The following is a 27,000-nucleotide window of genomic DNA, read 5'->3' as shown; positions in this document are numbered from 1 at the left end:
TTGACGGCTAATAATCTGAGATTTGCCTGTGTAAACGGGGTGATTAAAAAACGAGCTTTGATTGAGATAATATTGATATGTGAACATAGTTTAAGTGAAGTCGATAAGCTTAACAAAAAATTTCGATAGTATCGATAGTCGAAAAACTATCGACGGTTCAAGATAGCTCAAAACTATCGATACTATAATNGTTTATTGCATTAATTTTACGAATAAACGCAAATAAATGGATCTACTATAAATAATAAATATAAAAGAAATTTTAAAGCCACCGTTTGATGATAAATTTGTTACAAAATAAAATTGCTACCGGAACGCTCTGAGCGCTGCCGCTGGAAAGTTGCCTGTCGTACAAAAACACCCCTGGCCCTTGTTGCTGTATCGCGTCGTGGTGAATTTACAGTTGCGTTCCCTAATGGCGTGTTTACATTGGACAATGCTGTCAAGACAATAGTTGCGTTTGTTTACCCCCCTTTCCAGTAAAATCCAGTAAAAGTTTTTACGAATTTTCATGTTTTGACGTGTTCGAACGCAAAAACTTGCAAAGTAGGGGAAATTTTCTTATATTTCTTTTGAATTTTAAATCGTTAATTTCTACGTTTTGCAAATTTTATCACTAACATACGAATATATTAGTGATTGAAAATATGCCCACAGTTTCAATCAATATACATTTGCGGCCAAGTAAACCTTACCACTAAACTTTTACTTTACTTTATTCACAAGTGCAAAAAATGTTTCTGAACTTTGGGAGTAAGTAAATGAATCGTCTGGGCCTACGTATGTATGTCCCAATGAACAGTTTTTGCGTAAGGTGAAACTTGAACTAGCTCAAAATAGACCGAAGAATAAATGGGCATTAAAAAAATATGTATTGAAATGCACAATCTTGGTTTCATCAACACTTGAACAAATACAAGTACTTATTTTGGCTCAAATTGGATCAACTCTTTACAAAAGTTCCCTGCTTCTTGGTTTTAAGTCCAGTTCATGGTATTATGAGTAGTTTTATAAATACAAGAAACGAATTTCGACAAAAACAAAGCGAAAATCAGCTAAATATATTTTGCCATAAGTTTTATTCGATATAAAAAGAAACTATTTAACTTGTATGGCCTAAATTTCACTGGACAATACCCTGATATCTACGAAATATGCTTAATAAATTTCAAGAACCTAAGTGAAGTCGATAAGCTTAACAAAAAATTTCGATAGTATCGATAGTGCGAAAAACTATCGACGGTTCAAGATAGCTCAAAACTATCGATACTATAATAGTCCCATCGATAGTTTTACAGCTCCACTATCGATAGTCATCCCATTCGATGTTTTCGCTAGTTTGCATTGAAACTATCGATAGTATCGGATAATTTTAAAATGCATTGACGAAGCTATTTATATAGGCTGCGTTTCTTTATACATTCCGGATAATCCAATTTCACAGCCGGAATAAACAGAATGCGTTTGAAATATAAGTCAACATATCATCAGGAACGTTCTAAAGAATAAATAAACAAAAAAGTTTATTCCAAACGTTCAGAATGAATAAAGAAATTCAGCCATAAACTTTTTTGTTTTATTTAGTTCCTGAAGAATTAACTAATTGTTATATAGCGATTTTCAGTAACTTTGATCTTTCTCTTCGATCAATTACACCATAGTATGGTTCCAAAAAGATACTCAAACTAGTTCTTTTTTTAAATTTTGTTACACCCACTTACTTTACTTTAAAGCAATTCTGGTTCATTCTCTTTTGCGTTTTCTATTTGCTTTTACACGTTTAAATTTTGTTGAATTCTAGTTTTTGGTTCTTTAATTGGGAAATGACGGATATGTCAATAAAAAAGCAAGAAACTTGAAACCACTTGACGGTACAGACGCATATGTACTCTTCCCTTTTCTTCTCAACCCCTCTTCCGCTTGAAAGCAGAATTGAATTCAATACTTCAACCGGGTAAAGCCCGGTATTAGGTAAAAAAATAGTAGGTGCAATCCCGTATTCCTCGGACTAAAACTAGTAAAACTGTCAAAAAAGGAAAATTCGCTCAGAGCGAGAGAGTAACAATAAAAGGTACGGGATCACGTTCTAGTAAAAAATTGTAACTTCTGTCAACTTCAACAAAACCTCCAAATTTTGGTTGTAAATTTTTGCTTATTTTGTATGTAAACACACTCAACTAACACATGTAAATAACCAAAACTTCTTTCAAATTCATTAGAATCCACTTAAAACAAGTAATTAAATACTTTTCAACACAAATTAGCCAAACACACTATAGCTGATCGTCTGACACATTTACCAGAATTTACCAGCAAAAAATCTTCGGACTAAAACTGGTAACTTCTGACAGAGAGAGGACCTTATTTACTCTCTTTTTTGTCCTCTCAATAGTCCGAATGTTGGATAACATTGGTATAAAAAACACTGAGCTTGACTGGTTTAGAAGCTTTCTATGTAATCGTAGGCAACAAACAATAGTTAATTCAAAGATGTCTAGTAAGATAGCCGTAGACATCGGATTACCACAGGGCTCAGTTTTGGCACCCCTACTCTTTAATATATATATAAACGATATTAAAAGTTCTCTCAAACATTGTAAAATAAAACTCTTTGCGGATGATGCCTTGTTAACGATCAGTGATAGGGAACTACCAAATGCGATTGTCAAAATGCAAGAAGATCTTAATTCTTTGTATCAATGGCTGTGTTCAAATAAACTCAAACTGAATGTGAAAAAGACTAACTTTATGGTATTTTCCAGAGCGGCAAATGCTGACTCCATAAGCCGTGAATTAAAAATCAAAGATGAAAATATCGAAGAGGTGAAAATTGTCAAGTACCTAGGAATATACATAGACAACAAACTAAAGTTTGATGAGCACGTTGAGTATACAGTCAACAAGATTGCTAAAAAAATTGGCCTTATAAAGAGATCGTGTAAGTACTTGGGAAGAAGATATAAAACGTTGGTGTACAGGTCAATAGTAGAACCGCACTTTATATACTGCCCCACGATTTTCTTCCTAGCGGGGGACTCCCATGTAGATAAGCTGCAAAAAATGCAAAACCGAGCGATGAGATTCATCCTCAACAAACCGTATGACACACCAACAAGATGTATGCTTGAAACCTTGAATTGGTTAAGCGTGAAGCAACAAGTTTTTTACCACGCTATGAAATTTGTGTACAATATTAAGAAGGGCAACCTGCCGGATTATCTTAGCGATAATCTCCGATATATAAATGAGACGCATACATATTTGTTGAGAGAGAATAACAGCTTCAGACTCCCGAAGTATAGAACAGAAGTGGACAAAAAAAATATTTTCTATAAAGGCTTAAAGTGCTTCAATGAATTACCAGAGGCTATAAAAAATTGTGATACTATCACTCTTTTCAAGCGGCTGCTATTTGACTATTGTAGAACGCAGCCTACAAGATAGTGATGCAAGAATGATAGAATACAAGATTGCGCCGATCGGAGAGGATTTTTGAGAATAACTTGTGTGTGACGTCACACTGGTGCAATTGCGAGAGAGAAATGCCAAAACGTGAGCAAGAATGGAAGAAGAAGAAAAAATGTTGCAAGGAAAACGTAAACAAGTTGCACCAGTGTGACGTCATGCAAACAACGATTCTGCCAAATTCGTTAAGAGAGGAATAGCGGTCCGAGATCGGCGCAACCTTTGTATTCTCTCAATCGTGATAGTATGTATCAACAATAGCGTGGATTGGAAACTAGGCCTTTCCAACCACCAAGATATCGAGACTAGGCGGATCGGAAACTCGGCCTTTCCGACTACCTAGACCCTTACATAATAAACAATAAACGAGCGGATTGGAAACTCGGCCTTTCCAACCGTCAACCGTCACGAAAGCACGACTGGGTGGATCGGAAACTCGGCCTTTCTGACCACCCAGGAGATTTCAATAAATGGAGTAACCCAAAAAGAATAGCGCGGATTGGAAACTCGGCCTTTCCAACCGTCTACATAACTTCCAGAAAATTGCATGCGTTTATATTGACATAAAATAATTGCAGTGATAAAGAAATAATGTTATTTAAAAATTTCTGTAGAGCATTTTGTATTTTGTATTTAATATTTAATATTTAAATTTTAAATCTAAAATCTAATTATAAGAATGTTAAATCTTTGTTGCAATATAAGTCTAACAGACTGTAAAAAATAAATAAATAAATAAATAGTCGGAGAACCGAGTACGGGATAGGAATTTTCGATATCGTATCGATCTTTCTGAATATCGATATTTCATCGCACGATAATCGATTTTTTGAATCGATATTCCAAGGTCGATATATCGAAGACATCGATACTTTACCCGCGACATCGATATTTAAGTTGTAATTTATTTTTCATCTACAAAGTGTATGGAAAAATACTAAAGTAGGTTTAGTCAACAGCTTGTGTGAATTATTTAGCTCTTAGGTTTTACAAGCCGCTTGAATCGACCAGCATGCCGTTTTAATCCTCAGTAAATATACAAGATGGAAATAACACAATTAGTTGAGTTGATAAGCAGGTCTAATATTCTATTCAATTGGGAGTAGGATTTTCAACATCGATTTTTCCGATATCGATATTGTCCAGCCCGATATGTCGCCATATCGATTGTTGCCAAATTCCCATTTTCAAAAATAAAGAAATGCATACTAAGCAGTACTTATAATATAAACAATATTGGTTTTATTCATAGAAAATTAAATAGGTTTAAGGAGCTCTATAAAGTCACAATTTCATTTTTTGTAATAATCGATTTACAAAGCAGTTAAAGTCCTCTTCATTTTTTATGAATTTGGGTATATGTATATTTCCTCAAACAAAGACTATCGATAGTGGCCAACCACCATTAGATAGAGCAAAACAATGGAATCATTCGATGGTATCGATAGTACCATTGATAGTTTTACAGCTTTAGTGCCGATGTTTTTGGAAAAAAAATTGTGCATTTGTTTACGCTTGGGCTGTGAAAAATTGAATTGGTTTCGCCATGCTTAAACTACTTCCCAGCAGCTCATTTGGAGGTAATCCAAGCGCAAAATGTGGAGAAATCTACTGTCACAGCTCCACCGAATTTACCATAGTTTGTTCGCTCTGCGGCTTGAAAGCATTCCACTATGAGGACTTCTTGTTGCACTGCAAAAATGTACACTTCGAAAATGATTTGTTGAGGACTGAGGAAGTCCTTCTCGAAGTGACACCTTACTTGGCAGCAAATGTGAAAGATGAGCTTTTAATTGAAGAAAACAGCGATGACGTTGAATTCATGGAAGTGAACGACTTTGACATATCTGATGCTGAGGACGAAAAGGCTGGATTACGCATCATGAAATGGGAACAGAAACAGGCTTTGTTTGAGTCTCTGGAGACTGGGACGCAAAATGACGAGGAGGATAATTATGATAGGGATCAAGATTTCTCACCAACTTCACATAAAAAAAAGGTATACCATTTCTCTAAAAAATTGCTAGTGGCAAATATGTACTTTACATACCAGGTTTTAAATTCCAGCTTAAAGAAATTAAACGTGTTCGAACTGAAACATACAAATGTGAAATATGTTCTCGTACTTACAAAAACAAACATAATTTACGCCTACATTTGCAAAAAGCACATAGTCCTGAAGGAGGAAAGACTTTAGCTATACAAATGCAAAAATGCGAGGAATGTCCGGAAGAATTTAAAACATTGCGTAGTTTGGAAGATCATTGCCTAACAGTGCATGGAGGCATGAAATGTTCGCTTTGTGAAAGGAGATTAACGTCAAGGACAAATCAGTTAAGGCACATTGAAACTCACACGCACGGAACAGAGCGGAGATTTGCCTGCGATTACGAAAACTGTACGAAACGCTTCTTTACACGTCGACAATATCAAGCTCATAAGCGCATCCACACCAGAGCCAAGAACTTCATTTGTGATATTTGTGGCTATTCTTGTCGAGTGCCTGAAATGCTTAAGGTACATTATCGTTCACATACAGGAGAAAAGCCATACGCTTGTGAGGAATGTGGAAAACGTTTTATATCTAAATCGGCAGTCAGAGAGCACAAAGTAACGCATGGTACAGAACGTCCACATGTGTGCAAAGTATGCGATCGTTCATTTGCTCATGCAAAATCTCTCTATCACCATAAGTTCTTGCATCTAGAAGAGAAGAAATTCAAATGTAAGGTTTGTGGACAAGCATATGCGCAGCTAGCGGGATTGGCTGGGCATATGAGACGACACCGCGAAGATGGTGAATGTTGAATAGATATCCAAGTTATTAAGGAAAACTTCTTTATATTTATTTTATGAAGTAAACTCTTTCTATTTAAAACACACAGCACAGTCATCGGATAATGATAATTATAATGCCTTAAAAATATAAAATGTTACGGATTAAAAATAAAAATAATGGTCGGAATAGTTGTTCTGAGAACTTGCATTACAGTTTTCGAACTTTATTTATAACAAGTAATTTTGAAGCAAGTCAAGAAGCCGCAGAGAAAAAAGATGCCGCCTACAGGGCCACGCTGCGATCGGGCGCAACGCGAGCCATGTGGGACCGTTATAGGGAACTGAAGAAGGAAGCGAGACGTATTTGCCGCAATAAGAAGAGAGAGGCCGAAATACGTGAGTGCGAAGAGCTTGAGATGCTGGCCGACAGGAAGAACGCCCGAAAATTCTACCAGAGGGTTAGGCGACTTACGGAAGGTTTCAAGACCGGGGCGAACTCCTGTAAGAACAACAATGGCGACCTAGTGACCGATGTCCAGAATATACTTAAATTGTGGAGGGAACACTTTTATAACCTACTGAATGGTAGCAGCGCTGAAAGTAGTGAGGAAGACGAACCCGAGTCCCCAGTCGATGATGATGGAGTAGCTGTCCCACCGCCTGACTATGACGAGGTACGAATAGCGATTACGCGGCTGAAAAACAACAAAGCTGCTGGAGCTGACGGCCTGCCAGCCGAGCTATTCAAGTACGGCGGCGAGGAGCTGATGAGGTGCATGCATCAGCTCGTATGCAGAATATGGTCAGATGAACGCATGCCCGACGACTGGAATTTAAGTGTGCTCTGCCCAATCCACAAGAAAGGCGACCCCGCCATACGCGCCAACTACCGCGGAATTAGCCTTCTAAGCATAGGTTACAAGGTCTTATCGAGCGTATTGTGCGAAAGACTGAAGCCCACCGTCAACGAGCTGATTGGACCTTATCAGTGTGGCTTTAGGCCTGGAAAATCCACCATAGATCAGGTATTCACAATACGCCAAATCTTGGAAAAGACCCGCGAGAATAGGATCGACACACACCATCTATTTGTCGATTTCAAAGCCGCTTTCGACAGCACGAAGAGAAGTTGCCTTTATGCCGCGATGTCTGAATTTGGTATCCCCGCGAAACTAATACGGCTGTGTAAAATGACGTTGAGCAATACCACCAGCTCCGTCAGAATAGGGAAGGACCTCTCCGAGCCGTTTGATACCAAACGAGGTTTCAGACAAGGGGACTCCCTTTCGTGTGATTTCTTTAATCTTATGTTGGAGAAGATAATAAGAGCCGCAGAACTGAACCGCTCAGGCACAATACTTTATAAGAGCGTACAATTGCTGGCGTATGCCGACGACATCGATATTATCGGTAAAAACAAGGGCTACGTCTGTTCTGCCTTCTCGGGATTGGATAGAGAAGCAAAGCGAATGGGTCTGGTGGTGAACGAGGACAAAACGAAGTATCTCCTGTCAGCACACAAACAGTCAGAGCATACGCGTCTTGGCACCCACGTCACTGTTGACAGTTACAAGTTTGAAAAAGTAGACGACTTCGTTTATTTGGGAACCAGCATTAACACCAATAATAATGTCAGCCTTGAAATCCAACGGAGAATCACTCTTGCCAACAAGTGCTACTTTGGGCTGAGTAGGCAATTGAGAAGTAAAGTCCTCTCTCGTCGTACAAAGATCACACTCTATAAGTCACTCATCATGCCTGTGCTGGTGTATGGCGCGGAGGCATGGACAATGAAAGCATCTGATGAGGCGGCTCTTGGAGTTTTCGAGAGAAAGATTCTGCGAAAGATTTACGGACCTTTACGCGTTGGTGATGGCGAATATCGCAGACGATTTAACGATGAGCTGTATGAGCTTTACAACGATATAGACATAGTGCAGCGAATTAAAATTCAGCGGCTCCGCTGGCTTGGCCATGTCGTTCGGATGGACAGAAACGCTCCTGCTCTGAAAATATTCAACGCGGGCCGCGATGCTGGTAACAGAGGAAGAGGAAGGCCTCCTCTGCGTTGGAAAGACCAGGTGGAGAAGGACTTGGCTTCACTTGGCATTTTCAATTGGCGTCAGTTAGCACAGAAGATAAATGACTGGCGTGCTGTTTTGGACTCGGCCAAAATCGCTTAGGCGGTTACAGCGCCAAATAAGAAGAAGAAGAATTTTGAAGCAAACTCGAATTATCAACAAGTAATTTTTAAGCAAAAAGCAAAACCGACTTCATTTCTCATATAAAAATTTAAGACTCGTTAATTTCTTCATGATGCGATAGTCGGATTTAAACCAAATTAATATGTGAGGTGATACCTCTTCTTTCAAAAAAGAATTATACAAATCATACATAAAAAAAAAATCCGACGAATTGATAACCTTTCTCCTTTTTGTGAAGTCGGTTAAAAACACTTGTTGAAGTAAAAATATTTAATATCATACGTCAACAAAACTGATACCGATTCGAAAATTCTCGCTAACTGGTTATAGAATCTGCCTACAAAAATGATATCGTCCGATTCAGCTGGAACAAAAATGCTTCAAACAAGTAAGAGTTTATCGTTATTATGGCCTCGAACCGACATATATACATCTTTCTTTTTAATCAGTATTGAAAGCTCTATTGGCTCCACATTCGGGTTTTGATAGGCGAGTCTCCCCGGAACCGTTTTCCATATTTTTGGCCTATGTGCGCTTTTATTCGAAACCTAAATGTTTAGGTACCGAGTATCGAGAGAATTGGATAAAGTAAAAGTATTGACTCAGCACATCACTACTGCTGTCATCTCGACTGTGACGTCGGCAGAACAGCTGATTCTGTCAAATTCACTCAGAGCCGATTAGCGGTATTAGGTGCGTTCGTTTAAAATCTCCAGCAGAAACCAACCAACTGCCAAATTTCGGCGAAATGTCATCTGTTCTCTCACAAGAGAGAAATATCCAAAATAGTACGCGAACAGAAAATTTGCAGAAACTTGCAAGTTAGACGAACAGCTGATATAATTTTTGTTTACATACAAAAGTGTAAAATTTAAAACGTACGAAAAGTCATCGCAAAGTGTTATACTGACACAGTTTATTGATTAAACAAATAACTACTTATTTCTTACAAGTTTAATTAGTCGCATTTTGTAATTTTTATCTTCCAAACCATCAAATTCAATTTTGTGATTTGCGTAAATGCCAACCAGCTATTTTTGATCAGCTGTTTTCCTGTTGGCAAATTGCTGTAGGCAAAAATTTTTCCAGCAGAAACCAGCAGCTTCCCCTCAAAATGAAATGTAAGTTTGCTCTCTCAATTTCCCCTACTTTGCATGTTTTTTGCGTACGCGAACGCAAAAACTTGTAAGTTTTGGTTAAACATGAACAATTAACAGCTACGCGAACGAACCTATTGCCATCGGCGCCACCTTCTGTATTCTCTCCACCGTGCTTTTAAGGAGGGAAATATGTTATTTTCTGACTCTTTTTTGAGCTCATAATGATGGTTACAACTCAACGAACGCGATTTTTTAGCAACTTAAGACTTGCACATTATTACTCTAGAATTAAATGGGATACACAAAAAAATTCTAAAAAATCTGAATAAAAAGTTGAAAATTTAGCTGAAACTTTGCAGATTTTTCATAATTTTTGCACAAAGTTTGAAATCTGGATTAATGTGGTGTTTGTTATATAATGAGCTAGACTTTTATGGAAAAATAATAAAGATTAAATAAACCAAAGAAAAATAGTCAAAATTTATCAAAATGTTGCTGGCTAAATTAGCTGATCACAAGTGTACATGTATATCGCACGTTTAATAATATAGAGATGTAACTCATAATTCGCGTTTTTGGAGATTTCGTTATGCAATTAATAAGCTTGATAAGTATAAATGTCCAGTCTAACAGATAATTAAACTTCCCAAATATGGCGAAGATATTTTTCTTTCCATCTGTATTTTTCAAAAATTGCTCGTGTAAATGGTAATTCAAAAATCGCTTGCTTCAAGGTAGACAGCAGCTCAACTTTTGCAGGCGATTATCGCCTGTCAAAAAATTGCCTCATGTAAATGCAGCTTAATAGATACTTGTATTTTTATTGGTTGACTGTTATGTTTGGATTAAAGTGTGTTTGCATTGTTCAACTTTGCGTTCAACATTTGCGTTCAACTCAGCGCAGGGTTGCACGAAAAAAAGTTACAATAGCTAAAAATATCAAAATATGAAAAAATATCAAAATATTCGCCATAAAAAGGTGTTTGCATTGTTCAACTTTGCATTCAACTTCTGGTTGAACGGCGTTTCAACTAAAAGCTTTCAACAAAGTTGGTTGCCAGCCAACATTTAGCCATTCAACTTTTTTTCGTGCATCCCTGCGTTGAGTTGAACGTAAATGTTGAACGCAAAGTTGAACAATGCAAACACTGCTTTAGTTTCCGTCAAATTTGTCTAGTAGGGAAGCTCATCTCAAATTTATTTTTCTATTCGTACTGTACCTGCTTTTATTCGTACTAAAGATGCCGTCTCGCGGAAGTAAAATATGCAAATAGTGCAACGGTTTGACAGCTAAAGCGGAAATGTTCTTCGAGGAGGTAAAAAATAGTGTTTTTTTATTTTAATGAAACATATTAGTACAATTGTTTGTTTACAGATAGAAATCAGCAATATACTTGACTGTGCTCATGTGAAGCTACATTTCAGACAAAGACAAAGCACGGTTTACATTGTACAAGGAGGTTATAATTGCCCAGTCCGCCGTGCCGTTAGCGCCGCAGTTAAATTTATCTGTAGCGGCCAATATGCATGCATTGAATCACTAGTTAGTTTCAAAAATCTACATGAAGGCTATGTCCGTGTAGTACTACTCATTCCGAAAGGAGTTGCTGAAAAAACCACTCATATTTCTACAGCGTCGATGGGCAGCCATGATGTCGAAAGTGATAGTGATAGTGATGTACCATGTACATCACGACAAGCGCTGGCTCGAGAACAAAGGCGAAAGCTTCGTCGACAACGTAACGTGCAGTTGCTTGAAACACGCCAACAACAATTTCAAAAAGTTGAGGCTCTGCGTGACTTCCGCTGTAGTCCAGAGTTGATCGAATATACCGTTGATGATGGAGTGAAGCAAAAGTGCAGTATATACGCTTTCCAGGGAAAATTTCACACAAATATCGACTATATTTTGCAACAACCACAGGTATCATGCCACGCATTTACTGGCAACTGGTTGCAATTTATTACTACGAAATTAAATGGGTGCATGAATCGAGAGTGAGTATCCAAGCACATGTTAGAGAACCGTTTTCATTCGTTTAATCCTTCCTCCTTGTTAAAGCGAAAAAATTGCAAAATTGTTTGGATGTTTTGTAAAACTATTTTTAAAAAACCACTACAACGAACGTGATTTACTGCCCAAGTTAACAACTTGTTGCATTATTGGGCAAACGGCTTTGGACGTAATGTTAGCTGCGGATGCTTTGAAGATTTTCAATGATGTACGCGTTGCTTTTGAATATATTACGTGTCTGGAGTACACAGTTTGGTTTTTAATCCCATACAAAGGACGTTATGTGTCGGTGGAAGAAGTGGTAATGAAAACTAATACAGTTTAAGTTGCAAGATTTCACTTTTTTTATTCAATCCAAGAGTGGAGAAAATTTTAAATTCGAGAATATTTACACGTGCATAAAATTGAAAACGGAAAATCAAAATACGTGCAGAGAGTATATATGGTCCGATGCTCAGCGCGTAGTTCAAGATCTGTTATTTATCGCATTTCAATTGGTAATGTGTTTTCACCTCAAAAGTGGTATAGTATATTTGCAAGAAGAACTCAATTCAGTAAGTGGGTTTGGTATTGTTATATGTTTATACATCCGTGCTAAACATTACCTATTTTAGGTTAAGGATTATCAAATTATGCAATTAGTAATTACAGCTCACTTGCAAAATAATGGAAGCGACATAAATGTAAACGATGCGAGTTCATGCGACGTATATAAATATTTATTTTCCTATTTTAATTTAGTTTTGGCCCCAAAAAAATTACTTACAGCGGATAATAGAGGCTTGCAACAAAATGCGAATTACCGCCATCATTGACTACCCTGGAGGTTTACCAGTAGCACCCATAAATGGAAATTTAATAAAATGTTTCAAGGACCAAATAACTGGTAAATGGGGTTTGAAAGTCGTGAACAATGCTAGTTCTTGCGGAGCACAACAATTAATCAAAACACTGGAAGAGGGTTTGAAAGATTATCAACCGTAACCGTAAGTTATGTATTAAAAAAAAAAACGTTTTTGTTGTAATATAAAGGTGACTGCAAAATTTTTTATAATTGTCTATTTTTATTTCGAAACAGTGTAAACTGTGTAAAGGCTTAGACCGAAAATAATCGTCATGTAACAGCGGTGGGCGGAGCGTTTTCTGCTGCCTAGCGTTAACGCCGAAGTGTCATACCTAAACAAAGCGGCCACGCTACGTCAAATGTAGAAATAACAACAACAATACTTAACAGTTTCGTCGTTTTCTGAAGCCAACTTCATCTCTTCACTCTCTGTCAAATGCGGATTTTCCGATTGATCATCATTGACGCTTCTTCATACAAATTCCCAGAAGATAATTTAGGTAGACTTTCTTAATTAAAGCCATTCTAAGAAGTCTACCCCAGAAGGGCTGAAAAAAGTGCTTCCTTGCATGTCTTCTAGAAGGGCTTATCCATTTACAATTTTAAGTTGCAATTACACATATTTGATATAATCCTTAAGCAAATACTTCAAAGATGTATGATTTTCATAAATTAAAGGAGCAACTTTAAAATAGCTCCTCCAAAAGGCCTTCTGATGTACATGGGTAGTGAAAGAAGAAGCCCTTCAATTTGTGCCACTCCATACAAAAAAGAAAGGAGAAAGGAATGTAGAGTGGAAGGCCTCTTGACTCACAGGACGGCCTTTCGGAAGGGCTTCTTACTCCTGAAATATCTACTGCGTTGTAAGGACAGAATATTTTGATAGCAAGGCAACGCTGGCGCTTTTATTGAGTAATGGCTGTCATTTAGTTAAAAATAATACAGCCACTTAACTTTTCCCCTTTCAATAATTAGGTAGTATTTTTTGGGCACAATAGACCTACCGGTCGCAGTGCCTTACCCAACTAACTATCTATGTAGGTCATATATTTGAAAATCTAAGAATGTTAAATTAAAACATATCTTTGGGTTTTTTCTGGCACGTCGATATTTTTTTTTTTTTTTGGTGACATGTATATTTTAAAATTTTTGGCAATTTGCATTAAAAGCCAAAAATTAATTAATTTAGAATTGAGGTTTTACTTAAAAATCCAACAGTATTAGTTAAAAAACCAAAGTTTATTTTAATTTAACACACCTAAATTTAAAAAAAAATACATATTTATTGGAAGGGAAAAAAGCTAAATTTCACAGACTTATTTAATTGTTATAAATGGCTTTTTGTCGATAGTTTTTAACTGTTATCATTGATACTAAATTTTCATAACCAAAATAAGTATGTATTAAATATGATCGAAAAAAGCGATCCAATTTTAATAGTGATATTATGACTTCTGTGAAACACACTAGATCTTTAAATTGGGATGTACGGCTTACAATTTTGGGGTTTTTAAAAACCCCAATTAAAAAAAGTTCACAAATAAACAAAAACCAAATTTTAAGAAAACATATTTTATTTAAAATTACACTGTTCGACAGCTAAAACCAGCCCGGACTTTGTTACCATTTTCTGAAGGTATACCCATCCAGTAGTAAAACTCTCGATGGATTAGCAAACGGTAGCACGTGGTTTTATTTTATGGCCTACTAAAGTTTGCATTTCCCGCCCCAAGTAGTTTTCAAAAAGTGGAAAAATTGGCTAAAATAAATGTCTGAGCGAAATTAAAGGTTAAGACATATATAGTAAAATTTCATGGGCTGAATTTCTTTATTCATTCTGAACGTTTGGAATAAACTTTTTTGTTTACTTATTCTTTAGAACGCTCCTGGTGAAATGGGATTATCCGGAATGTATAAAGAAACGCAGCCATGGGAAATATTTACGCAGAACATTTTAACCCATTAGCTCTCGCCTGAAATGGTCGTTTTGACCCTTAGACCGTAGAAAATTATTCTTGGGAAATTTTACTGGGGGTCTTCTGAGGCAAAAACTCAGACATTTATTTTAACCAGTTTTTCCACTTTTGTGAAAACTACTTAGGCCGGGACATGAAAACTTTAGTAGGTAAAATAAAATACGAGCTAACATTTTTAAATCCATCGAGTGTTTTAATACTGGACATGTATACTTTCAGAAAATATTAGCAAAGCCCTGCCTGGTTTGAATTTCATAAAATTGTAGCATAGTGTTATTCATTTGAAAATCGCATGCGATAATTGAAACATGTGTACATAAATAATCGGTTTGCCGAGACGTATGGCTTGAACTGAATTAGCAGCACTGATGAAAATTTGTTGACAATTGGCATATAAACAAAATTGCTTATCAAAAGTCAAGGTTTTTTTTTTAAGGAAAATGCTGCGAAATTGTACGCTGCCTTCTAGTTATGAACAAACTAGGACCAGCGTAAGATGCGGAGAAATTATTTGTTACGACAATGCGAACTTCACTATAATTTGTGTGCTATGCAAGATGAAGCTCTTTGAGTTCGATGACTTCATGTTGCATTACCAGAACGTGCACTTGCGAGGCACTGTGCATGACAGCGATAGTGATAAAGATGGTGAACTTGAGGCATGTATAAAAGACGAGGAGTTTGAAAATGTGGAGTATTTAGCTGAATTGGACGAATGTGGCGTAAGCCCCAAATGTGAAATCAAGCCAGTAAGCATACTGAGCGAAGCCACAACAAGCGAGAAGAAAATTATGTCACCTAAAAGAGAAACGGTGGAAGAGGATGATGGGGACAATCCAAATGAATATGACATTACAGAAGATGCTGGGACTATGTCTGACGACGAATTCGATGATGACGATGTTGAAGATTTGGATGTGAATAATGGAAACGACGATAATGTTATTTTGAAAAAGGTAAATTCCCGCTTACTTGTATGCTAAAGCAAGTTTAATACCCAGACGATTTTTTAGCCTAGAAAGCCAAAAGAGTACTCTTGTGCGCACTGCCAAAAATCTTATACCACTGAACGAATACTGAAGCTTCATATAAACATGAAGCATCTGAGACCAAAGGACTTCAAATGCGATCAATGCGAAGCTGAGTTCACAGAGCAGAGATCTTTGGACTCGCATATACGAAAGGAACATATAGGGTTTTCGTGTACACAATGTAACCGTGCTTATAAAAATTCGCGATCCTTACGTGTACACCTAAAATCACATAAAGGTTTGAAGGAATTTGTATGTAATTTTGAGAATTGTGGTAAGGCCTTTGTTACTTCATCACGTCTCAAAGTCCATCAAAGAATTCATACGGATGAACGAAATTATATATGCGAAATATGCGGATATCGTACACGGCAAAAGGATGCACTTGTTGTACATAAGAGAACCCACACCGGGGAAAAACCTTTTGAATGTGCCACATGTGGGCGGCGATTTATGTCGGCCTCTTTACTTAATGAACACAAGCCAATGCACTCTACAGAACGTCCACATAAGTGTGATGTATGTGGAGCCGCATTTTCTCGCAGCAAAGCATTATATCATCACAAACATTTGCATTTAGGAATCAAAAAATTTGTCTGCAAATTGTGCGGGCGTGCTTATGCCCAAATGGCAGGGCTGGCGGGTCATATGCGACAGCATAAAGCGGAGGAACATAGTCTTCTCAATTAATAACTTTTGTGATTAGGATAAAAAAAAAAATCCATTTACACTTCCGTGTTATTGGCTAAAAACATTTAATAAGATAATTTTAAGGTTATAATACGAGTAACAAATAGGTAACATTCAAATTTTAATCTCATTGTGTACAATTTAATGGCAACAATAAATCGCTATTATATAATTTATTTATATAACATTTCACATTTCGACGTGAATTAGGCCCATACGCGTATGGTATAATCCCAACTGCCGGTAGATAGTGCAGTACCATCTGGCGAAACCTGCACACACGATACCTTATTTTCATGTCCGTAGAGGAGACATATACGCTCAGATTTAAGCGTATCCCAGAGATTGACTGTGTAATCATTATAACCTGCAAACAGCAGTCGTCCGCTTACAGAAAAATCTACCGAGTTAACGCCAAATATGATACTCTCCTTTGCGAATACAGCCACTTCCCGGTCCGCACGCATATCGAATAAGCGACAGCTACTATCATCTGAGCCGGTTGCTATTGCGTCCCCGCTGGGATGAAACTTGACGGTATTCACGTCTGACTGATGACCTTCAAACGATTGAACAACATGACCTGACCGCATATCCCAAATAAAAGCCATTCGATCGCAACTTCCGGAGACAAATGTATTTCCGGTTTCATTTGGCGCCAAATCAATCGCCATAACGTCACCAGAATGGCCGTGAAAGCTTTGCAACAACTGTCCACTTTCTACATCCCATAGTGCACAAGTTGAATCCCCACTACCTGTAAGGATTTGCTGATCAGAATTTGGATAAATGCAGCACGACATGTAGCTGGTGTGCGTGCCAACCGTTCGCTTTTTGGCAGCCATTTCCTCATCTGAAGTAATAGGGTAAACAGTAACCTTATTGTCTAAACCCCCACATGCAACAAAATTGCCTGATGGTGAGTAGGCACAAGCCATAATCCATGTAGTGGGCATCGTTATAAAATGCTCCTTATTTGTAGTGAATGCGTCCCAGATAATTAATCGTCCATCTTGTGATGAAGAAATAATATGGCGTTTATCTGGACTCCAGTCGGTACATAGAACCTTAGCCTGATGACCTTTAAGTACTTTGCGAGGTTTAATGTTTACAAAAGCGATTTGCTCGAGTCGCTCTGCTACTGTCCATAGGTTAATATCATTTAACTTTGCACGTTCCTCCTCTAGTTTAATTTTTAAATTTTCTGCCTCTTTCAATAAGCTGGCCATCTTGTCACTGGTATTAGTCGTTGCAGCGCAATCGGACATTGTTTTCTGGGACCTTTAATTAACACAAATTTTTCAGAGTCAAAATTTATTATTAATCAGAATCGTTGAAGATTTTACTGCAAGCCCTTTGTATGCAATATCGAATACATAAAAATCAATAATTGTTTACAAATANCCAGAGTCAAAATTTATTATTAAATCAGAATCGTTGAAGATTTTACTGCAAGTCCTTTGTATGCAATATCGAATACATAAAAATCAATAATTGTTTACAAATACAGTGGGCAGTTGGTTTTTGGTTTAGTGCGGCAGCACTGGTAGAAGCTACAGCAGAGCTGCCGAGATTATTTTATTACTACCTACCACAATATACTTGTCGAGTAGATTATTTAAAATTGATTTGAAAGTGCTTATAAAGTAGTGAATTTGTGAAAAAGTAGAGAGCAAAATATGTATGTACGTGTTGGGAGTAAAAAAATATTTACCCGGCATCACCAGACCATGTAGAGCTCAGACTTGGCAGCACTGGTTGCATTTTTGACATGCTATTAAAAAGTGAGTTTTTTGTTGTCGTGGATTTCGCTATTTGCTTAAATATTTTCCATTTTTAGAACTTTAAAAGAATAAAATTCACCATATTAAATCACGAAAATGTTAAAACTTGTGCCGCCNTCGTTGATGTACAAATAGATAAGATACACATTCTTGCATAATCATAATGTATACCTCTTTCTTATGTTGAACCAATGCCCCTGTCCTAATGGGTCTTATCGTATGCATTGTATATTAATTATTTTTGTGTTTTTAGTTGTACTGGTTAATACTCTGTATTACTGTTTGCTCGAAATCTTGTGATGTAAGATTCATATAAATCAACTTTGTAGGCAAAATTTGTACCTTGTTCAATTGAATTAGAATATACTCTCATGTTTTGGTTCTATATTATTACCTGAAAAATGATGTAAACATAAATAAGTATGTGAGTCACCTTGCTTGCCCTTCGATGGAGTCTTATCTGGAGTCAAGAAAAGGAATCGCCGCTCGCAACAAACTACGACAAGAATGTTAATTTGTAAGAATAACCTGGCAACGTACGGCTCTAAAAGAACCATTCGCCAATCTAAATTTGATGCCTAGTGGCATCTCCAAACCCAAAAAAAAAAAAAAGTGAGTTTTTTGTTGTCGTGGATTTCGCTATTTGCTTAAATATTTTCCATTTTTAGAACTTTAAAAGAATAAAATTCACCATATTAAATCACGAAAATGTTAAAACTTGTGCCGCCGGATGCGAGTAAATTTCATAACTTCAAATGTGGTGAGATTTATTGCCTAAGCTCGAATACCTACAATGTGGCGTGTTGTTTGTGCGGCATCAAAGTAGAGTTCGAGCAGTTCCCTCAACATTTCCAAGATGAGCATCTGACGCCCAAAGACGAAAAAGTTGAAAAGAGTACCTCAAATGTCTCTGAGACCATCAAAGTTGACGTAGATCCCATAAAAAGCGAAGAAGAATACCTCAGTGACGATGGAGGGGAGTCTGTGGGCTTTGATGCCCCAGATTCGGATCCCGACGAACCTACAGTTGAAGAGAAGCCATTTGACTTCGTTGACTTACAGAAATTAGAGGAGAGCATTGAGGAGCGAGAAGAGAAGTCTAAGCGCAAAAAAGATGTAGATGATGACGATGATAGTGACACAAATTCAACCGATGATAAAAGGGATGCAAATGATGCGGATTGGCACCCAAACGATTCCTCAGATGAGGAGGTAAGTTCACGTCTTGAACTAGATGGAAACTTGATTAAGGACACGTTACACGTTGAACAAGTTTCTCTCTATATACCGCATTTGAAAGTCTTGCCTATATGAAAAGAAACAGTAGAAGTTCAACAATTCCCTTTTAATGCCGGATCGAGGTCAGGGTGTCTAATGTATTAAAACACATGAAAAATCATAATTTTCCCTTTATGCATGAAAAACGATCTCCGGAGGAGAGAGAAATATATTGGAAAAATAAAGTATTTTCATGTGTTTAATACAGTAAACACTGACCTCGCGCCGACATTAAGAATAAATCAAAGAGATTGCAGTAAAACAGTTCAACAATTCCTTTTGATTCCATTAAATGCGATTTGATTTCATTCTATATAAACTGTTGTATTGCAGAATTTGATATTCACCATTTTTTGTTTACCTTTTGATCAGAAACCAAAACCACAAGAAGATATTGATTCACTTCCGTACCCTTGTCCGGACTGCATGCGATCATACAAAACAAAACGCAGCATGTTAACACATCACCGACAAACCCATAACCCGAAAAAAAGAAAGCCCAAGGAGCCAAATATGAAATTCAAATGTGAGGAATGTGGTGAACTATTCAGGGCTGAGAGAAATTTGCGAGCCCATAAGTGGAAACATACCGGCATTGTATGCGATATTTGTGGCAAGAAATTTTCACAAACTGGTAACCTGCAACGTCATAAAATTCGGCACACTGGCATAAAGGCCCACAAATGTCAGGAATGTGGCAATGATTTCTTCACTGATAAAGAGTTGAAGGCTCACATGTTGCGCCATACCGGCGAAAGGCCGGTAGTTTGTGAGATTTGTGGAAAGCGTTGCCGTGACCACGGCGTTTATAAAGCGCATATGCGTAGGCACACTGGAGAAAGGCCGGCGAAATGCGAAGTTTGCGGCAAAGCATTTTACAGCTTCCATGATCTGAATGTACATGCGGTAACACATAGCAGCGAGCGGCCATTCGCATGCGACATGTGTGGTTCAACATTTCAAAGGAAGAAGTCTCTACGAGTACATAAAAAGTTACATTCTAAAGATCGCAAACACGAATGCAAAGTGTGCGGCAAAACGTTTGCGCAATCAGGAGGCTTGAATGCACATATGCGAACTCACGATGCAGCATTGAGTCGAAGTATTGTGGGCACTGCCAGTGCAATCGCTGGCACTGTTGCTTTAGATGGTGTTGGTACTAGTACCAGTATGGCTCTGCCAAGTAGTGGAATCGGGGTAGTTTTCGGAACGGCTGTCAATACCGTGAATCCTGTTAATTCTATTGGTGATGCTCTATTGGGAGTGACTACTGTGCTCAGTGGGACCGGCTCAACAATGGATTCTGTCACTAATTAATCCTTTCAAGAATTCGCTAGGATAACACTGTATGTATGTACACGTATATATATGTGTTTGTATGTATATGTTTTGAAATTATTTTAAAATTCAAATTTTTATCTAGCTTAAGATCATCACAATGGAAAGTGCACGTGTGCATTTTAGTATAGCAAGCACATGATTTATAATAAATTGAGTATTTAGAAATATATACATTAAAATTTGATGCACTAATTTTATACTATTTAATATCAAACTTGCGGGTTCGAATATGTATGTAGATTTAAAAGCTACGTATATTTACGGAAAATCCACCATCATAATCGATTTATTTTTGCTTCCTTCATGCGCTCGCAAAGCAGATTCGTTGGTGAAGGCGAACGAGGTCCAATTTGCAGGATAAATGCTGCTAAAGCACATCGAGCGCTGCATATCCACGCGCCATTTTTTGAACCAGTTCATTGAACATCCAGAGTTATCAACGCGCCGAATTGGCTTCTTGGGATTATAGAAGAAAGCAGAACTAGGAATAGCAAAACATGCACTTCTTTTAAAGCAATCACTACATAGATCAGTGAGAGTATGATCAAATCGTGAACCTGGCACTGGACGCATTTATATTTTTTTTAAATCCAAATCCAAAAACCATAAATTCAAACAACATAAAATTTTAAACAGACGGGCCCCCTAATCGGCGTTTACTCCCGGACACTCAATAATTTATACACAGCTGAACCCTTCCAACAANTAAATCCAAATCCAAAAACCATAAATTCAAACAACATAAAATTTTAAACAGACGGGCCCCCTAATCGGCCTTTACTCCCGGACACTCAATAATTTATACACAGCTGAACCCTTCCAACAACCAACCAACCGGAATCAAATTTGGGACATCCACACTAGTTCACCTTGTAGTGTGACCTAAACTCCAAACGATGTGAACTGTACAGGCATTTAAGAGGTTGCAGGAAGCTTGAGTTCCCATGCGATACTTCGAAATGCAGTAGTCGTCCAAGAAGCTACCTCTCCCGGCCGAATCTTTATAGACCCACATTAAGTCGAGCATATTTACAAATGGCATTCAGACCTGACGAACATCACACACCAGTTCTTCATAGCTGGGCTGTCTGAGTAGAAATATTAAGACCGCGCGAAATTCCACAGAAGCAACAATAACAACAAATTTGACTATTACTAAAAAGGAAGATCATGATCGAAATTTTTATTATTAGTTCACACATCACGATCGTCGACTGTATACTCCGCAACGCTTGCGCTTGCTTTATTCCTTCTTTCAATCAATACTCCGAAAGGAGATGCTGCGTTAGTTGTAAAATAGTACATGCCCGCATTTTTATCTATCTGTAATGGATCACCGAATTCTACATGCGTTGCACTTTGATTACAACCACTTTTCGATGAAACTTCAGTAAAATCACCACATCCGTAAATTGGTGCAAATGAGTAGCCGCGCACAGCTTCTGCGAACAAAGTGACGCTACGGCTGTGAGAGCATGCACCATCTAAATCTAATCCACAACCAGGTTGCACGCGACCCCAATTCGGATAGAATGACGCAGTGCCGATGGGATTTAGGAAACCCTTTAAATTACCATTTGTGTGTATGCTTAGCACAAATTTGGCATCATCACTGGATATACGTGTGTCTGGACTGTTGTAATCGTAAAGTGGAGAAGCTGCATCCAATGAAACTATGGCAGCAATATTTCCACGCTTTACAAGTTTCCCACTAAATCCGGCTGCATGTGCGACCATGCTGTGACCTATCACCACCACTTTGTCAAAGCTCAATTGGAATTGTTCGTTTAGGAAATCCAAAAACTCGGCTATATTTTCACCTACGACCGGCACCTTTGCGCGTGCTGATAAATAATTCAATTTCGCATATGGATACCAATCAACGGAAATTATATTGTAATCCTGTTGTGTGAAGTAGGCGCGTCGCAGTAAACCATTTGGGGAAGTTGTATAGTTTCCACCCCAGCCGTGTATCAGAACTCTTAAATGGATAAATGCATTGTTAAGTGCAACAGAAGAGAAAGGTCTTTTGAAAATCTTCTCAAACTTACTTTGTGTGTCGACTTTTGTCGAAGAGCGATTTTTTTACGGAATCTACATCCCCAATACTAAGCTCTTGTGGCTCTTCTGGATTTGAAGCAGTGTAAAGGTAGAAATGTACTTTGTTTGTGGTTGGCGTCTCAGCCATATCCAGAAGACTCACGCGCAAGGGATAGGCAACTGCAGTTCCTTTGAAATGGAAGATATATTGAAAGGTTAGGAAAAATCTTAACTTATACTTACCTAAAAAGCCCCAAATCAGTACCAGCCCTTTCATGTTTAACGGATCGCTAAGAAAAGTTTACTCAAACCATACACGATAATCAGCGCTCTATATATCGCCAGATTATGTTTTTTAAGCCGTTAATTACTTAATACATTTTCAACAGATTAGATAAAGTGGGGTTTAATACCGCCAGTCATGTTTAACGGTAATCGGCAATTGTATTGAATTGCGATGATTATCTATGTTCACGTTTGCGTGCAGAAAGCGTGATTTTACTGCTTATTTATGGGCCTACATAAATAACTTCAATTGTAGAGCAAACGTTATATTTGTTATCGCAAAAGTGTATTTTTATGTAGACTAAAATGAAATTTGATTACAGTTATTGATATAGAGTTATTAACGAGCGAAGTTTAAAAAAAGGAACAGTTCGGCGCCTTCTTCTTGGTCTGCGGGCTTTGTTTCAACGTAGAATACGTGGTATGGATAAGACACAATATAACCAGTAAACAACCTTCGGTGAATTTGGCGACTGCCTTCCTCGGGGATGAATATGCTAGGGATGAAATTATTGGTACACACGCCTTCTAAGCATGCAGGGTTGCTTTTAAGAAACAAAAAATAATTAACTCCAAATAGTTTCAAAAAGTATAGTGTAAAACGAAATTTATAAAATGGTATACATAAATGACGCATTTTCTAAACGATTTAAATTAAACGCATTTGCGAATTGATATAAAAGTACTACGGATTGTTAAGTTTTGTTAACTATGCGGTGAAAGAAAATTTTCAACCCGGCCTGATGGTTTGATTTTATTACTAAGGCGTCTAATAAATTCATGGCTTTTAGTTCTAGAAGAATAAATGTCGGTAAAGACAAGTCTTTTTTGTATAATTTCTGATTTTAATTGCTCAACTTCTTTTGAACCAGAGCAACTGTCAAAAATTTCCAACAGTAAANATCGATTACAAAAGCGATAATAATATCGATAAAAACATCTATAGAAAAATCGGTGAAAATATCGATATCGAAATCGATAATAATATTGATAGCAAAATCGATAAAAATATCGATAACTAAATCGATTACAAAATCTATAAATCGATTATATGGCGTTTCCACGCTTCGTAATTCGCTCTCCCTCCAGCACTTTTTCTAGTTATAGAATAATATGAATAAAATATTCTCTATATAAATTAAAATTGTTGATGATAACTTAAATTTTTGCTCCATCGTCGATATTCCCTGTACACAAAAATAATAGGGATATTCGCGATTCGGTGCATAAGAGCTGACAAATTTATGCAATTGCAGAAATAACCCATGGATTGTGAGCGACCTTTATTAAACTGTGATGGTAAAACTTTTTTAATCAACTGATAGAAATGCAATGCAATGATGCTAGGCCATTTGCACCGGATCGCGAATAGCCCTGATAATAAATAGCGAAGAACCAGAACAAGAACTAGATCTGTCAAACAAATTACTAATGTGTGGCGTGGAAACAGGGTAATTCACGAATTACTTAGCGAGTTACTTAGAGAGCAAATTATGAATTACAAAATCTATAAATCGATTACAAAATCGATAACAAAATCAATTACAAAATCTATCAAAAAATCGATAACAAAGTCGGTAACAAAATCGATTAATAAGTCGATAACAAAATCGATAAAAATATCAATAACAATATCGATAGCAATATCGATAAAAATATCGATAATAAAACCTATAAAAATATCGATAACAAAAGCNTGCTCCATCGTCGATATTCCCTGTACACAAAAATAATAGGGATATTCGCGATTCGGTGCATAAGAGCTGACAAATTTATGCNAACTTAAATTTTTGCTCTATCGTCGATATTCCCTGTACACAAAAATAATAGGGATATTCGCGATTCGGTGCATAAGAGCTGACAAATTTATGCAATTGCAGAAATAACCCATGGATTGTGAGCGACCTTTATTAAACTGTGATGGTAAAACTTTTTTAATCAACTGATAGAAATGCAATGCAATGATGCTAGGCCATTTGCACCGGATCGCGAATAGCCCTGATAATAAATAGCGAAGAACCAGAACAAGAACTAGATCTGTCAAACAAATTACTAATGTGTGGCGTGGAAACAGGGTAATTCACGAATTACTTAGCGAGTTACTTAGAGAGCAAATTATGAATTACAAAATCTATAAATCGATTACAAAATCGATAACAAAATCAATTACAAAATCTATCAAAAAATCGATAACAAAGTCGGTAACAAAATCGATTAATAAGTCGATAACAAAATCGATAAAAATATCAATAACAATATCGATAGCAATATCGATAAAAATATCGATAATAAAACCTATAAAAATATCGATAACAAAAGCGACAACAATATCGATAGCAAAATCGATAAAAATATCGGTACCAAAACTGATAAAAATATTGACGACAAAATCGAGCTTACACAAAATTTTACTGTTTGGCCGAGCTTTTCTCACAAAAGGGAGGGACCTACACTTTTACTCCGACTCCGAACGATTGGATTTTTATGAGAAGCTGATTTTCATGGCATGCCGATGGGCGACCGCTGTTAAGAAAAAACCTTTTTTTCTCAATTTTTTTTATGTATTCTACATAATTCATATATTTATTGTGGTATTTTTATTTTTATTTTTTGTTAATTTTAATTTAAAATTTAATTTATTTCATTAATGTTCGGGTTTATATGGAATAATAAGTGTTGAAGTGAAGAAATAAATAGTTTTTTTTGCTCAATAATGCCTCACTGGATTTTTTTATGCGGTTTTTTAGAATTTTTTACATAGAGTATCTGAATTTATGCGGTTTTTGAAAATGCTGGAACGCATCCCCTGTTTTTGTATGAAAGTAAAGAACTTTTTTATGCGGATTTTTTTTTATGCGGCTTTCTGAGGAACGCATGTACCGCATAAAAAGAGACCTAAGTGTATTTGACTATTGAATATATTTGGCCAGAATTTTTGTTTATCCATTTTGACAGCTGCTAGTTTCTGCTGGTAAAAATTTTACTGGCAGAAATTAGCAGGAGAGCCAAAAAAGTAAGAGCGTAAGAACGAGTGAGAGCTGCTTAAGAACGAGAGAGAGCTGCTAGTTTCTGCTAGTTTTTTGGGTTAAGAAACGCTTTCCAGCAGAAATTAGTGATTATTTGTGATAATTATCTGTTAAGAAACAAAGCTATACATACACATGCTATCAGTTGACTGTCTCTTGTTTGTTTTTACCACACTTCTTTAGTGAACTTTTTGTGACATTCTTATTGAATACCCAAACCATCTCAAGTCACAAAAAGAGTCACTATTTCATTGTCTCAAATTTAGTGACTTGAGAGGAGGTTGACTTTCTGAATACAAGCATACATAAGTCTAATTTACAAGCAGTTTTAGAGAAAACATTCAAGAATTTTAAATGAGACGCAAGAATTTATTTTTAAGAATTTTTAAATTTTTGGTTTTTACTTGATTTTATGTGGTGCGTTCATGTAACACTGTGCAAACTCTTAAATTTACGTGCTTCACAAGTTTACACGTAAATCTCAAAACAAGGCGTTTTTTAGCAACTTCCAATTACCCCAATAAACATTGGGCTTGGTTAACAATTCGAAAATGATTGGAAAACAATATTTTTTCCAAGTCTCACCTTCGATAACTAATGTGGAATAGATTAGTCGATTCGAGAACTAGGCCATTCTCCATTATCGAATTGAAATTTTAATGAGAGTTATTTTCTTTTTTTTTCATTCGAAAATTAGCTGGATTTCACTTCCTCCGATTTTGTCAAGAGGGAGCGAGAAAACTGTGTTCTGAGCAAACCTCGAACCTGTGCCAAAATGTTTATAGGGATCTATTAATTCTGAATAAAAAAATTTTGATGAAAGTGCTACAAATTTTCACCTAAATTTCAAACCTTTTTCTTGGAAGTGTTAGCATTTTTTCGAGTACTGTTTTTTAGCCCCTTCAATTTTAGTCTTCTAATGTGCAAGTTTCAAGTGACTAAAAGTTACCGTTGATTTTTTGAATTTTTTTCGCCAAAGGTGTTGCGGATTTCTTCCATATTCTAAAAAATTTAGTTTATTCATTTTATTAAGCCAAATCTAGAAGACCCTTCTTAAATTTTGACTTTCTATTTTTTTAACATTTTGTCATACAAGTGTCACGAAGCGCCAGATTGGAAATATATGTATGTATGTATGTGTGTA

The 27,000-nt window shown here is 36.8% G+C and overlaps 5 protein-coding genes across 8 annotated transcripts; 3 read left to right on the top strand and 2 right to left on the bottom strand.

Annotated features, from left to right (window-relative positions):
- The first annotated feature begins 4,812 nt into the window (after positions 1-4,812).
- Positions 4,813-16,278, top strand: LOC108364615 (zinc finger protein 62-like). Its single transcript, XM_017618362.1, has 8 exons — positions 4,813-5,464; positions 5,533-6,262; positions 11,182-11,545; positions 12,082-12,115; positions 12,176-12,268; positions 12,330-12,522; positions 14,766-15,337; positions 15,395-16,278. Exons 1-8 carry the CDS (start codon positions 5,012-5,014, stop codon positions 16,100-16,102), a joined length of 3,147 nt encoding a protein of 1,048 aa, XP_017473851.1. The 5' UTR covers positions 4,813-5,011; the 3' UTR covers positions 16,103-16,278.
- On the top strand, positions 10,629-12,881 carry ord (orientation disruptor). The gene is made up of 6 exons (XM_017618338.1): positions 10,629-10,863; positions 10,923-11,545; positions 11,610-11,862; positions 11,921-12,115; positions 12,176-12,244; positions 12,303-12,881. The coding sequence occupies exons 1-6, from the start codon at positions 10,849-10,851 to the stop codon at positions 12,543-12,545; spliced, it is 1,398 nt and encodes a 465-aa protein (XP_017473827.1). The 5' UTR covers positions 10,629-10,848; the 3' UTR covers positions 12,546-12,881.
- Positions 16,193-17,474, bottom strand: Gbeta5 (guanine nucleotide-binding protein subunit beta-5). Its single transcript, XM_017618339.1, has one exon. The coding sequence runs from the start codon at positions 17,368-17,370 to the stop codon at positions 16,309-16,311; it is 1,062 nt and encodes a 353-aa protein (XP_017473828.1). The 5' UTR covers positions 17,371-17,474; the 3' UTR covers positions 16,193-16,308.
- A 385-nt stretch (positions 17,475-17,859) lies between these two features.
- Positions 17,860-20,697, top strand: LOC108364600 (zinc finger protein 62 homolog). 3 transcript variants are annotated; one of them, XM_017618333.1, is made up of 3 exons: positions 17,860-17,886; positions 18,555-19,098; positions 19,537-20,697. In XM_017618333.1, exons 2-3 carry the CDS (start codon positions 18,595-18,597, stop codon positions 20,479-20,481), a joined length of 1,449 nt encoding a protein of 482 aa, XP_017473822.1. In that variant the 5' UTR covers positions 17,860-17,886; positions 18,555-18,594; the 3' UTR covers positions 20,482-20,697. The 3 variants fall into 3 exon arrangements, with proteins under 3 accessions (XP_017473822.1, XP_017473824.1, XP_017473823.1); XM_017618335.1 differs by lacking the exon at positions 17,860-17,886 and having other exon boundaries at positions 18,045-19,098; positions 19,537-20,514; positions 20,588-20,697; XM_017618334.1 differs by lacking the exon at positions 17,860-17,886 and having other exon boundaries at positions 18,045-19,098; positions 19,537-20,530; positions 20,588-20,697.
- A 960-nt stretch (positions 20,698-21,657) lies between these two features.
- On the bottom strand, positions 21,658-23,260 carry LOC108364601 (endothelial lipase-like). Of its 2 annotated transcripts, XM_017618337.1 has the most exons (3): positions 22,789-23,260; positions 22,557-22,734; positions 21,658-22,486 (listed from the first exon to the last, which is right to left on the bottom strand). In XM_017618337.1, the coding sequence occupies exons 1-3, from the start codon at positions 22,820-22,822 to the stop codon at positions 21,700-21,702; spliced, it is 999 nt and encodes a 332-aa protein (XP_017473826.1). In that variant the 5' UTR covers positions 22,823-23,260; the 3' UTR covers positions 21,658-21,699. The 2 variants fall into 2 exon arrangements, with proteins under 2 accessions (XP_017473826.1, XP_017473825.1); XM_017618336.1 differs by having other exon boundaries at positions 22,557-23,260.
- Between the last annotated feature and the right edge of the window lie 3,740 nt (positions 23,261-27,000).

Source organism: Rhagoletis zephyria, unplaced genomic scaffold, assembly GCF_001687245.7.
Source record: "Rhagoletis zephyria isolate East Lansing unplaced genomic scaffold, Rhagoletis_zephyria_1.1 Rzeph_scaffold_01606, whole genome shotgun sequence".
In the NCBI taxonomy this organism is placed as follows: Eukaryota; Metazoa; Arthropoda; class Insecta; order Diptera; family Tephritidae; genus Rhagoletis; species Rhagoletis zephyria.
This window is presented reverse-complemented; position numbering and strand designations above follow the sequence as displayed.